The sequence below is a fragment of the Myxocyprinus asiaticus genome, chromosome 25 (genome assembly GCF_019703515.2).
Source record: "Myxocyprinus asiaticus isolate MX2 ecotype Aquarium Trade chromosome 25, UBuf_Myxa_2, whole genome shotgun sequence".
NCBI lineage: Eukaryota > Metazoa > Chordata > Actinopteri > Cypriniformes > Catostomidae > Myxocyprinus > Myxocyprinus asiaticus.
In genome coordinates, this window is record NC_059368.1 from 18,465,664 (window position 1) to 18,479,069 (window position 13,406).

Sequence of the window (13,406 nt, forward strand, 5' to 3'; positions counted from 1 at the left end):
ACAACAAGCACCATATACATAGTATGTACTGTATGTACTGTAAGTATACATACATAGTAAGTATGCCTAACTAATGTTAACAAATGGAACCTTATTGTAAAGTGTTACCACATTTTTCACTCTAATTGTTATTCTGATAATAGTCTATAATGAAAAGCATATTAAATTAGAGAAATGCACAATAAAATATTTTCAAGTGGACTCAAAAATTTTGATCCCCATTGACATTATACGATATGTTGTATCTTAAACCCTTATTTTCATTGCAATCATTTCAACAGGGGATGGTTGAAACAGTTGCGGAAAATTACCATAACATTTGGGTGAAGAAGAAGAAAATAGAACTTGATAATAAAGGTGAAGCTCTTTTCCTGAAAAATGTCTGTTTGACTAATCCTGTATAAACAGCCCCAGGGTAATTAGCTTCATGTGTGTTTACATTGATAGGAGGAGGAAGTCATCCACTACTGGTACCTTATGACACTCTGACAGCAAAGGAGAAGTACAGAGATAGAGGCAAGGCCCAAGAGCTCTTTAAATTCCTTCAGGTCAATGGATACGCAATCAGCAGGTCAGTGTACTCACCAAGCATGCCCAGATGTATTGATTGGCTATATCAATCTCTATTTCTCCTCTCCACCAATAGCGTATGTGTGGCGTGAGTGTTCTGTTGCACTGTGGCTGCTGTAGCATCTTCCAGGTGGATGATGCAAACTTTTGGTGATTTGAGGAGATTCCCCTACTCGTTATATATTAATAAAACGAATTAAACACTTTCTAATCTATCTTTGTGCATATGAAGAGGTCGAAAGGACATGGAGCAAGACTCCTCCTCTATGGAGAAGAGAATTGCCTATAAGTTCCTCAAGAGGCTTCTGAGCTATGTTGATTCTGCGCAGGAGTTCATTGCTCATCTTGGTGAGTGGAAACAAAGATGATAGATATAATCACTCAAAGATTAAGGTGTTTATAAACTTATCAAGTTGATCACTTTATATCTTCTGCTATTGTTACATAAAATATTCAGAGGCGATGGCCACCAGTGGGAAGACAGACAAATCTCTTTATGATCAAGAGATCAAGTTTTTTGCTAAGGTAAAATTCAATGTTCAAGCAAACACTGTCTTGCCATTAACGGAAAAGTAACCTAATATTTCATGCTATAAAGCCTAGTTATATAACACTACGTTTTCCTGATCTCTTCCAACACAGGTTCTGCTACCCCTCATAGACCAATATTTCAAGAACCACTGCTTGTACTTCCTGTCATCCCCCAACATCAACCTGAGCAGCAGTGGCTATGCATCCAACAAAGAGAAAGAGATGATCACCAGGTGCTGCTATTATTGAACAGCCAAATGCTGTTACTTTGAAAGAGATGTTCTCCTCGTGCTATTCTCATTGCTTTATTTATACTTATACTTTCTTGATTTATCCCTCTGGTCCTTCCTTAGTCTATTCTGTAAGATGGCAGCACTTGTCAGAAATAGGATTTCACTCTTTGGTAAGAGATCTCATAGTATAATTCTTCTCAGAAATGGGCTTCATTTTGCATGTTACACTTCAATTGACTGTTATAGCACTGTCTGTTCTTTCAGGAAGTGACTCTACCACCATGGTGAGCTGCTTGCACATCTTGTCACGGTCACTGGACTTCAGGTAGTGTGCAAAATCTTAGTCAAACTCATTCATCTCTTGACCAACCAACAGTGGTTGACGTCTCAGTTTTTTGGGGGGTCTGGCCTGTGTTACCTGTAGGACTGTGATGAAATCTGGCTCAGAGCTGGTGAAGGCTGGTGTCAGGACATTCTTTGAAAATGCAGCAGAAGACCTGGAGAAGACTCTGGAGAACTTGAAGCTGGGAAAGTTGGGTCAGTCACGCACTCAGATGAAGGGCGTTACCCAGATCATCAGCTACACCTCAGTAGCCCTGCTGCATATCCTGACTGTTCTCTTTCAGCATGTCACCCAGCACCAGTTTGGAGCAGAGCTGCTATGTGAGTGATCTGGTCTTTAGGGTTCAAATAATGTTAATGAGTCTAACTTTTGAAAGTATAGAATTACAGTGCAAGTTTTAACTCTAGAAAAGATCTTATAAGGTTACCTCCCGGGTCTAAAATTAACATTCGCCAAGTGCCACATTTGAGTAAAAATAGTCTTTGGTGAGTAAATAAAACAAATTGGACAGTTGGCCAGTTGGACATAAATTTTATTAGGAACTACAACATTAAATGTTTTAAGAACGATAGTCGCTGATGTAAGTAACATGAGCTATTCAAATAATTTACCATCAGAAGTTCATCTATTATGCCTAAAGGCTTTTTTTCTCTCTCTCGAAATCCAAGTGGCGATAGGGGTGGGCGATAGACTGGTAGACAAGATAAATGAGTGGAAATTTGACAACCGATATACATTTTTGTTTATCGTCTCTATTCTAGTCTATTCACGTTACATGTACGCGGTACAGATTCTGTCAGAGAAATGAAGGAGGAAGGTGGAGCAGCTTCACGTGAGACTGAGAGAATTAAAGAAACAGGGTTTTCAGGCACTGAATTTGCGTTCATCTCGCGTTCTAAATATACTTCTCATCTGAAACGCGCAGCGCAGCTGTGTTTCACATGATTTTCGCGCGCAATATCTCTGGAGCATGCAAGTGCTCGCGAGTCCAGATGGCCTCCCATTTGTGCTCCAGAGACAGAGAGCAAAGTGTGATCACTCGCGCTCCTCAATCCTGTTTCCCACAATCGTCAGGGCCATTTCTGAGCATATGGGGGCCCTAAATGAAATCCTACTTGGAGCAGCTTATGCCGCTTATAGCTAGAAATGTCCCAAAACTTACATGACCCATTGGAGTTCTACTGAGTTTTTACTGAGATGTTCAAATATTCTTTAAGACTTTTTTTCTTTTACTTAATTTATTATTTTCTTTGTTGCATTGCTTCTAGAAGATGTTGAATTTCTTGAGGAAAATTTACAGGTATAATACTAGTCAATAACATCAGACTGAAATGTGGCATAATGTGAAATTTAGCATTATGTAAAATTTTATCTAAAACCAGATAATGTTTTTTTTACTTTGACTATGTTTGTCATGTTCCAAATAAAAGAGAAATTTATATGAGGAAGTTTTCATTTATAAAGTATTTAATTCACTGACTGGATTATTAAAAAATAGGCATTGCAATATGGATATAAATAAACCTTTTTTTTTTTTTTATGTTACTATACTGTGATATATATCATTATCGTGATATAAAATTATTCATTTCGTGATATAAGATTTTGGTCACCCCTAGCGACACATACTGTATATAGAATATTTCTTGCATTAATTTCCCAAAAAACAGCTAAATAATATAATTGAGAAAGGGACAAATATATATATGCATAATATGTATATGTATATTCATTTTTTCATTAATATTCATGGCTGCAAAAGCTTAATTTTGGACCTTGGTAACATCCATGACTGTTAATGACTTATTTGAAATACATGGTATAGCTTTATATAAAACTTCCTTAACAAGTATGCAGCATCCTTGCTCTAAAAATGAATGTATTTCTCAAAGTTATTGCACTTGTGTGTTTCAGTGGATGACATTCAGCTGTCCTGCTATCGTATCCTTACCAGCCTCTATTCTCTGGGCACTGGCAAGAATATCTATGTTGAAAAGTAAAAAACTTTACGTTATTGCTTATGGAACTGTCTCATTTTTTGTTCTCTATCAATATGGCTTTACATAATTGTTATTTGCTTAAATATTTTTCATTGAGAACATTCTGCTGGGTTTTCACAGACAGCTTCCAGTACTGGGTGAATGTTTGTCTACTTTGGTTGTAGCAATGCCTGTTGCCTTCCTGGAGCCTCACTTGAATATGCACAACCCTCAATCTGTCTTCAACACCAAGACACCAAGAGAAAGAGCTAGTGGGTATCTTTGGCAGGATCAGAGAGTATTTTAAACCACGTGGAATTTAGTCCAATGAGAAACCATATTATGAATAGATGGTTCAATATCAGCCAATTTGGCAGTTTGACAGTGGCATGCTTGACTTTGTAAAGAATAAATTCAATTTGTTAAATTGCTGTTTTAACATTTAACTATTTGCAGTTTTGAGCATGCCAGACACAGTTGAAGAGATGTGTCCTGAGATGCCCCATCTGGACAGCCTGATGAAAAATATTAGTGACATTTCTGAATCTGGAGCACGCTACACAGAGATGCCACAAGTCATAGAGGTCATCCTACCCATGTTGTGTAGCTACCTGTCTTACTGGTGGGCCAAAGGCCCAGAGGTCTCCCCAAGTGATTCCAATTGCTGCACAACCGTCACATCTGAGCATCTCAGCCTCATTCTGGGCAATATCCTCAAGATTCTGAATAATAACCTTGGAATAGATAATGCCCCCTGGATGAAAAGACTTGCAGGTGAGGGTTACTTTGGTCGTTTTTAAGTTCTTGCAAGATTACATGCTCAGAGTTTTTCCTGCATTTAACATTTTTAGGAGGCCGCCGAAGTGAAAATTCAGACCGGTGAAGCAAATTTAGTGATATTAATTTCTCGTTCAGTTCTTTTGAAGTCTGGTTTTCAATTGAGTGTGGCACGAGTCATCACAAAACTACTCGCAAGTAATCTCATGCGCATGTGAACCGGGATCCCATTGATATCGTGGAATAGACCACAAAACTTGTGAACCATTTTAATTCTACTGAGAATTTTCTAGTCTGAAGCCCTAAGGAGAATGTCAAACCTACAGCTAGACAGCCTTGACTTTATAAACAGCATTGACGAGAAAAAGAGCGACAATGTGCCATGTGCCAAAATAAAGGTTTTCACACATAATTACTCTAACTAAAATGTATCACGATTTTACAGTAGCAAAAGTAACTAAAGAGTTTCATATTAAATAGTCTGTTAGGTGGAATTTATTAGCAGTTGTAGTTAAAGTTTCTACATTTGTTTAGGCTACTATTTGTTCATAACAAATGCTATCATACATTTTTTAGAAAGACTAGCTACATTGCCATAACCACATTAATGAGGAGCCATCCACTGTCACATACGCTAATGACTTTGCACTGTAAATACAGGAACAAGTATATGGCAACTAGTATTTAATAGAAATAAGGTGTTTCAGTTTGATTTCACAGCACATTAAAGTAAAACATTGTGTCGAATTAAAACATTTCCTTGTGATTAGATGATGAAAAATAACTAATATCCAATGTAAATATGAAATTAAGTTATTATGCTACATATCAATTATTTGCAATAATATAATAAATCAACTTTGAGCATGTGGATGTCTGTATGCATCAGCCACCACGAAGACCATTTTTGACACAGGAAAAAACCCTGATGCTCACCCCTCTATATGTAGGATGCTTGCGATAAGCGGTGGGAATTAGCAGGAACCTGGCAATACAATATTAAATATCTGGCTCGTGATATGAAAATATTGCAATGCAATTCATGCATCTTCAATGGACTTCAGTGATTTGTGCAACAAGTACTGAACTTCCTTCCCTAAATGTCAGGAAATTGAATACATTTGCATGTTTATCATTGCATGAAATCTCTTGCCATCTAATTGTACGAAGGATCTGTACAGCCATCCTTACAAATAAAACAAGATTCTTGGTGTTAGAATATGAACACTGCATTGTGAGGTAAAATACTGTGATACTTTGAAATATGGATTTTTCCCCACACTTCCCAATTGCAGTACCTTCATAAATATATTTAAACTCTTCCCTATGTAGTATACTCCCAGCCAGTCATTAGCAAGGCTGGTGCAGATCTCCTGAGGGCTCACTTCCTGCCAACCTTAGAGAAGCTAAAGAAGAAGACAGTGAAAGTGGTGGCTGAGGAAGAGCTGCTGAGGGCTGAAAGCAGAGCAGACACTCAGGAAGCTGAACTGCAGATTCTAGATGAGTTCGCTGTTCTTTGCAGGGATCTGTATGCCTTCTATCCCATGCTCATTCGTTATGTGGACAATAACAGGTGAGTATGTACACAGTTTTTGGTGTTTACTTTGTTTTTTGTTAACTTTTTAATTTAGTCTTTTTTTCCTTTTCTTTTTTAATAGCAACATCCTTTTTGTGTAATATAGAGATATAAAATATCAGCACAGAAGAGATTTTCAGGAAAAAGACCATTTCTCTTTTTCCAAAAGGTCCAAATGGCTGAAGGAACCAGATTCAGATTCAAATGAACTTTTCAAAATGGTGTCAGAGATTTTCATCCTTTGGTGCAAATCTCACGTAAGCTCTCTGCATAGCTCCAAAGAATACATTCAAGAAGTTTCAAATATTTTAAGATTTCCAAAAGCTGTCACTGTTCTTTGTTCACAGAACTTTAAAAGGGAAGAGCAAAATTTTGTGGTACAAAATGAAATCAACAACCTGGCATTCCTCACTGGAGACAGCAAGACAAAGATGTCAAAGGTAAGTTTGGCATAAAATAATTGCAAGCAATTATTAACTGGACCCAAACAGAGAGATCAGAGCTAATTACCAAACGATGCCAAAAAGCAAGTATCCTCTGGGGTTGGAACCACCTGCCATGTCCTCTTTTGTCATTTATTATACTCATGTGTTGGCTCCTGGCTCCTTTATTGCTGGATTGCTCTTTCTGCAAGTATTCATGAAAACAAAAAAGCTTAATAAGATTTAGGCATATGTTTTCAAAGAATTATTGCTTTGTGAAACCAGTCTGGAGGTCAGGACCAAGAGAGAAGAGGAAAAAGAAGAAAAGGAGAGTTATACTCTATTCAGACTTCCCTCATTGTAGCAGCTCACAAGAAGATGCTGCCCATTGGCCTCAACATGTGCACTCCTGGAGACCAGGAGCTCATTTCCATTGCCAAGATCCGCTACAGTCTGGTGTGTATATATTTGTTGTTTTAATAACTCTCGAACACACATAGATCTCTAACAAGTCTATACATTTCTCCCTCTAACAGAAAGACACAGATGATGAGGTCAAAGATCACCTAAGAAAGAACCTCCATCTCCAGGAGAAGGTCTGGAGAAGCAAATCATAATCTAAAATACATTATGAGATGCTGAGTTATTGTCATTGGCTCAAATGTTTTTTTGGTCACATCATAGTCTGCAGACCCAGCTGTACAGTGGCAGATGAACCTCTATAAAGATGTTGTGATAAAGAGTGAGGGACCTCCAGATCCAGAGCAAAATGTGGAGAGAGTTCAAGCCCTCTCAGCTGCTGTATTCCACTTGGAACAGGTACAGTGGAAATAACAATGAAATCTTTGCCACTTGTCCATGATGCATATGGCACTTTTCCACTGCACGTTACGGTTCGACTTGACTCGACTCTGCTCACTTTACTTTTCTGAGCTTGCTTTTCCACTGCAGTTTAGTGCAGCCTCAACGTGGCTGGGATTATAGGCTGATCATCATAGTTGCGTCGCCCCATCCAGCTCTCGTTGGATCCTCTCCTCGGCTACTAACGAGAGGAATGTCTGCACCTCATTTACTGACCATGCTGTGGTTTTGCTCACAGCCATTTCTTTTTACAATTCGAAAGTCATGTGAACAAATGATACTGCTATCTGTTGCTAACTTTAAAACTAGCGGGTTGATGTCCAGTGTCGCAAATCCAGTGATGCTGGTAGTGACGATTCTCTCTGACCAATCAGTGATCTGCAGGGTTTTGACGTCACATTTAGTACCGGCTCGGCTCGCTTGGAACCTTGACAGAGGTGGTACTAAAAAAGTACCAGGTACCAGGTACTATCCACAGTGGAAAACCCCCAAAAAGCGAGCAGAGTTGAGTCGAGTCAAGCCGTACCATGCAGTGGAAAAGCCCCAATAGTGTAAGAGTTGTGAAGGGAAGGCTTGTGCATTGTTCCAGTAATACATACATTATAATATGTATAGCTGCTTTGGATTGTAGTAGTAATAGCAATTACTGTGGACACTGTCATCTTGATCTAATTTAGTGAACTGTCTTCTTCCAACTGTTGCACTTATATCTTTAGCAGACTTAATCAAGTTGATTGTTTAATCCATTGAAGTAGGCTTACCAAACTCGAGAATTAAACATTCACCAAATTTATTTCACTCTCAGGTTGAGCAGCCTCTGAGAAACAAGAAAATGGTGTTTCAGAAGCTTCTGTCAAAGCAACGGAAGCGTGCTGTGGTGGCTTGTTTCCGCATGGCACCACTCTATAATCTACCAAGGTATGTCCTTAGAAGCCTTTGTATTTGCTAACAACTTCGCAAAATTGATTTGCAGTATTCAGCTCCAAATGTACAAACACCATGGATATTTGCTCTGCTTACCAGTTCACTCCCACATACTTATGAGGACATAGGAAAGTTTTCTTGATAACTAGTGCTTTTTTCCAAATGCATCTCAATGCATTCTGTACTCTTTTCCCTCTAGTATCAAAAGATCCTATCTTTTTAAAACTGATTTGTGTCCTTTTGTTCTTTCTTGGATCCCAGCTTAATATGCAAAGTCAACTATAAGTAAGCTATTTGTAGGTTTATTTCATCTAAAAGTGTAACACTGGCCCTATCAAACAGTCCTCTTGTAGTTTCAATGGCCCGTCAAGCCAGACAAAGCAACAGTGGCCTGACTAATGATGTAATTTTGGGGCAGGGCTATATGTTTGTACAATCAAATAGAAGATGGGGGAGTTTTCTGGGATCTTTGTGAAAAAAGCATTATTTTTGGAATTCCTTTCGTTGACTGAAAATTACACATTTCAGCTTTATGGTGCAAAGTGTTTTAATTTAAATCTTTCAACCTGGTGTTTTCATGCCTCTTCTTCCCCCTAAAACTGTCCTTTTTGTTGTCTCCATAACACACTTCAGATACAAAAATAATAATTACTTCCTGAATGGCTATCGGTACGTTTGGCTGGAAAAGTTGTACCAAACCTCCAGCTTTGATCATCTGTTCTCCATACTAACGGTAATGTGAGACTAAATTAACTTATTTTCCCAACCTCCTCCTCCATTCTCCAAGCTAAGGACTGAGCACAAGCATACAGTTACTGCCACCATTCTGAATGGTCACCTTGCATTTCTACTGGTGCTATTCTCTTTATGTAGGGATGCAAAGTTTCAGAGAGGGTGGAAGGTTCTTCACCACTGAGATTTGTAACTATATACAGTGGCCCCTTAAAGTATTTGGACACTTTAGCCACACATAAAAATGTATAAACAAAATATAAACCCAAGTTGTATTTATGTTAAATAAATAAATACAACTTTTAAGCTGAACATTTCACAAAAATAAGTTTGTTAGGTTTCAACATTAAACCAAAATGGAATAATATATTGTCCAAAATTAAGACCAAAAGAATTGACACTTAGGGGTTGTAAAATTGTAAAATCCCAATATGTCCATTGTTTATGTGATCAGCTACACCTGTTGTTACTTTTCTAAGGCACCAGAATGAACTTAAGAGGAACTGACTTCATAGATCCACTTTCTTTCTTTTTCTTTTGTTGAAAAAATGACTAAGAAAAGTGTAGTTCTGTGAAAAGCTCTCACATTATTTGTTGCAGATCCTACTTGATTTTATATTTTGTATCTAATATGATGAAATTCAGACATTTTAGGGTGACTTAAGTGTCCAAGTGTCTTACCTTACAAAATGTCTTGCAGCATCCCCTAAAAGTAAGGTGACTTTAAGTTGTTAAAAGAATTTGCTATCAAAAGAAAATGATTTTTTCTGTTCAACATTTGTAATGTGTGTCTCAACAAAACAACGTCTTTATACAACAGTGAACATAAAGGTTGTAGCTGTGCTTTCATGGATTTCCTCATTAAGGTGACCAGTCAGATGAGGCCATGGACTGTACAATACATGTTCCTCTCACACCACAAAATGCACCTCCTTCCCTCATCTGCCTCGCCCTCCTGTCCTCTTAACCTCCCTCTCCCCCCAACTCCTCAGGCATCGCTCAATTAACCTCTTCCTCAATGGCTATCAGAGACTTTGGATAGAGACAGAGGAGTACTCCTTTGAGGAGAAGCTAGTGCAGGACCTGGCAGTAAGTACCGGGCTGGCATCAACGCTGCCCTGTGTGCTGTGTGTGCCCGCTGGTGCCTTCTCGGCAGCTGAATGCTCTGCGGCCAGCACCGTGCCTGCTCAAGCACGGGAGCACATCCCTGCCCGCCTCGTGTACTCATCCTGGCCTGTGTTCAGCTCTGCTGGTTGTGTGGCACACTACAGACCGAGGCACAGCAGGCAAGGCATGCATGAGTTTCGGCTGAGCCTCAGTCCTCGCCATCTCACTAGAAAAGCGGTCCGTTTCAGCGCAGCCGTGGTAAGAGGGGCGGACATTCCATGCGACGCTCTGATTTTGTCTTTGGGTGTCGTCTTTCTTTTGTAAGTCTCGTATGATGTGAGAGTCGGTGGCATGTTCACCTCATCTAGAGATCATTTCTCAGTGTTAGGTATGTGCAAAACAACATACTTTCAGAATCGACTAGTCAGTGGGATGTCTGAACGACTAGCCGATTAATCTGTCTTAATGAAGCCTTGTATAATTAAACTGTTTTCAGGTACACCTGGCACCGATCGGACACATTTCTTAGAGGGCGTTTACAGAAGATGCATTCTTGCATTTGAAAGTAGATAGACTCTTGTGGCAAGACACTCAGTACAATACAGCGTGAGGCTATATAGTCTGTATAAATGTATATGGTTGTAAATTTTCCAGGAGTATTTTAATGTGTAGTGTTTTATAGCTAAAGCACGATGACAACACGCTAATTTAAACACTGCTGCTTAATATGTTAAAACAAATCAATAAAAAAATCTAGACAAACCAGTCAACTTCACTAATCAAGTAGTCGGTTTATGGACTTGACCCATCACTACTCAGTTTAGCCTCATAGGGCAGAGAAATGTAAGACGAAAACGCCATTTTCACGCAATTTTTCCAGATTAATCTGGACATAGCCACATTATGTGCAAGATGTGCAAACAAGATGGACATTCTTTGATCTAAAAGTTGGTCAATTTAAAGCACAGAGTGAATAAGTATGTAATTAATTCTTTAATAAACTAACCAAATATTACATATGATTGGGCGCTCATGTACAACAAACAATCTTGTAAAGACACTCTTTGATATTAAAGGTGCACTCAGTAATTTTTTGAAGCATGTCGAAGTAACTTACATTCGCTTACAGTGACACCTAGTGGCCTGGAAGCTGCATCATTCAAACACAGTAGTTTTTAGTTACCAATGCCATTGTAGAAATTCACTATGCACAGTAAATCAAGATTAATTTAATCCATGAATGAAAGTATACAATAACAGGGCAGTTACTGAGATAAGCAAGTAGTATTCAGCTGGTCATGTGATCCTAACATGGCTGCCCCCATGAGGGCGCCCCTGCCTTATGTAAAATAAAAAAGCTTTTATAAGATTACTGATATGACTGAACTCACATTAGTGGTCATGATTTCATATATATGTTACAATATTACTATTAATTTCTTTAGAAGTAAAACTTTTTAAATGAGGAAAAAAAATTACTGAGTGCACCGTTAAAGATTTTTTAACGAAGTTCATTTATTCGCATCAATATTTAACACTTAACATACACTGCAAAGCCATTTCCATTTTCATGTCTCCATGTGAATTTGCATGTATATCCTGAGCTGGTCATTGGTCCCTAAAACACCTTCTCAGACCCCAGTGACCATGCTCAGTGAGAACACTATGCCATCCAAACAAGTGTTTCTCAGCTGAGGCCCAGTGGATGTACCCAATCAATTTAACCTAGTTAGTGCAACACTTCCGATGAACCTTTGATCCAAGTCACACAGCAATATTTTTACCAGTTCTGTTGTTTAAAAGTGGTTTCACAGGACCTGAACAGAGAGACACTGACCTTGTTTACATTTAAGTGTGTCTTTGTATAGAATAACTGCATGTCTAATTTGAATGTGGAGTCCTTTGTCGCAAAAAAATAAAATAAAAAAATAATAAAAAATAAAAATAATAATAATGGAATGAAATAAAATGAAGTGGAATTAAGTGTTTCATGAAGTTGTGTGTTACAACAGATGTAAAGTTTTGGTGTGTGAGCTTGTAAAAGTTATAATGACTATGAGCATGGCTTGTGAGTGGGTTATTAAAGTGTGGCATTAGAGTTTGTTACTACATATGCAAGATAATATGGCTTATTTAGATGTGAGAAATGACTGTGCTGAATAAGATGCTTTGGATAAAAACAAAACTAAATGACAAGTATCAAAGTAACCAAGGTTTAAAAAATGATATCTCTGATTATGGCAAGAACATTTGTTCACCTTTGCTTGGACAAATGTTCACGAGAAGATCAAGATTTTATAAGAAGTGATTTCTTTATAACTTCAGTGGCTCTTCCTGCAGAAAACACCCATGACTGTGGTAGAGGAAGAAGAGGAAGAGGAAGCTGAGTTTCAGCCAGACCCTCTTCATCAGCTTATCCTTCACTTCAGTCACAATGCTCTGACTGAGAAAAGGTGATGCATACATACATATAAGATGTAAAATGGAAAAGTAGCCAAGACATAACCAAGACATTTTGTTCATAATATAAGATAACTTTTGTTTGTCTAATTGCCTTTCTAGTTTCCAAGAAGAGGATCCTCTGTATATAGCATATGCTGATATGATGGCAAAGGTATTTACTCTTCTCATTTAGTTATTCACATGTATGTTGTAAATGTGACCTGAAAAGTAAAAAATGAATAAAACCACAAAGGATTGAAGAGGATAATATTTTACATTACAGAGCTGTGCTGAGAATGAAGAAGAAGATGAAGAGGAGGGAAAAGAAAAAACTTTTGAGGTATGCCTGTGACCTAGGTATAGTTAGGTATAGTTAGATTACATTTTACTTTACTAGTGTTCAAAATTTTTGTCTTCTCTCACAGGAAAAAGAAATGGAGAAGCAGAAGATTCTGTATCAGCAGGCCAGACTTCATGCCCGTGGGGCTGCTGAGATGGTACTACAGATGATCAGTGCAAGTAAAGGTACTCGTCTCTATTTCTGTTCCCTTTTTGCTCTCTCTTCAGTCTTGAGCCATTGGCTTATAAACATTCTGCACATAAAACCTGCATAGCAGCATAGCGGGAACCTTTTTTTGATTACAGGCCGACTTGATCCAATGGTGACTGGCACCCTTAAATTGGGCATTTCTATCCTAAATGGAGGCAACGTTTGTGTCCAGCAGGTAAAGAGCTTGTCGCTTGAGAGTTTTGTCTCTCACAGGTTATTAACACTTAGTAAATTTGTTAATACTTTACATTTCTTTAGAAAATGCTGGATTATTTGAAAGAAAAACGAGATGCCGGCTTCTTTAAAAGTTTATCTGGACTAATGCAGTCTTGCAGGTGAGTTTGAATGTAGATCTGCAC

At 38.2% G+C, this 13,406-nt stretch overlaps 1 protein-coding gene across 2 annotated transcripts in view; it reads left to right on the plus strand.

Moving 5' to 3' along the window:
- The window catches only part of LOC127416034 (ryanodine receptor 3-like), a 54,724-nt gene that overhangs the window by 28,462 nt on the left and 12,856 nt on the right, over positions 1 to 13,406 (plus strand). For both annotated transcript variants that reach the window (XM_051655114.1, XM_051655115.1), the window contains exons 28-52: positions 282 to 357; positions 448 to 571; positions 803 to 918; positions 1,028 to 1,095; positions 1,213 to 1,334; positions 1,455 to 1,504; positions 1,581 to 1,659; positions 1,759 to 1,997; positions 3,592 to 3,673; positions 3,798 to 3,928; positions 4,113 to 4,430; positions 5,766 to 6,006; positions 6,179 to 6,266; positions 6,357 to 6,449; positions 6,717 to 6,887; positions 6,968 to 7,027; positions 7,116 to 7,250; positions 8,098 to 8,210; positions 9,941 to 10,037; positions 12,396 to 12,508; positions 12,618 to 12,669; positions 12,781 to 12,837; positions 12,923 to 13,022; positions 13,143 to 13,222; positions 13,306 to 13,382. In XM_051655114.1, the coding sequence (XP_051511074.1) occupies positions 282 to 357; positions 448 to 571; positions 803 to 918; positions 1,028 to 1,095; positions 1,213 to 1,334; positions 1,455 to 1,504; positions 1,581 to 1,659; positions 1,759 to 1,997; positions 3,592 to 3,673; positions 3,798 to 3,928; positions 4,113 to 4,430; positions 5,766 to 6,006; positions 6,179 to 6,266; positions 6,357 to 6,449; positions 6,717 to 6,887; positions 6,968 to 7,027; positions 7,116 to 7,250; positions 8,098 to 8,210; positions 9,941 to 10,037; positions 12,396 to 12,508; positions 12,618 to 12,669; positions 12,781 to 12,837; positions 12,923 to 13,022; positions 13,143 to 13,222; positions 13,306 to 13,382 (2,882 nt within the window). The remainder of the gene's footprint in view (positions 1 to 281; positions 358 to 447; positions 572 to 802; positions 919 to 1,027; positions 1,096 to 1,212; positions 1,335 to 1,454; positions 1,505 to 1,580; positions 1,660 to 1,758; positions 1,998 to 3,591; positions 3,674 to 3,797; positions 3,929 to 4,112; positions 4,431 to 5,765; positions 6,007 to 6,178; positions 6,267 to 6,356; positions 6,450 to 6,716; positions 6,888 to 6,967; positions 7,028 to 7,115; positions 7,251 to 8,097; positions 8,211 to 9,940; positions 10,038 to 12,395; positions 12,509 to 12,617; positions 12,670 to 12,780; positions 12,838 to 12,922; positions 13,023 to 13,142; positions 13,223 to 13,305; positions 13,383 to 13,406) is intronic.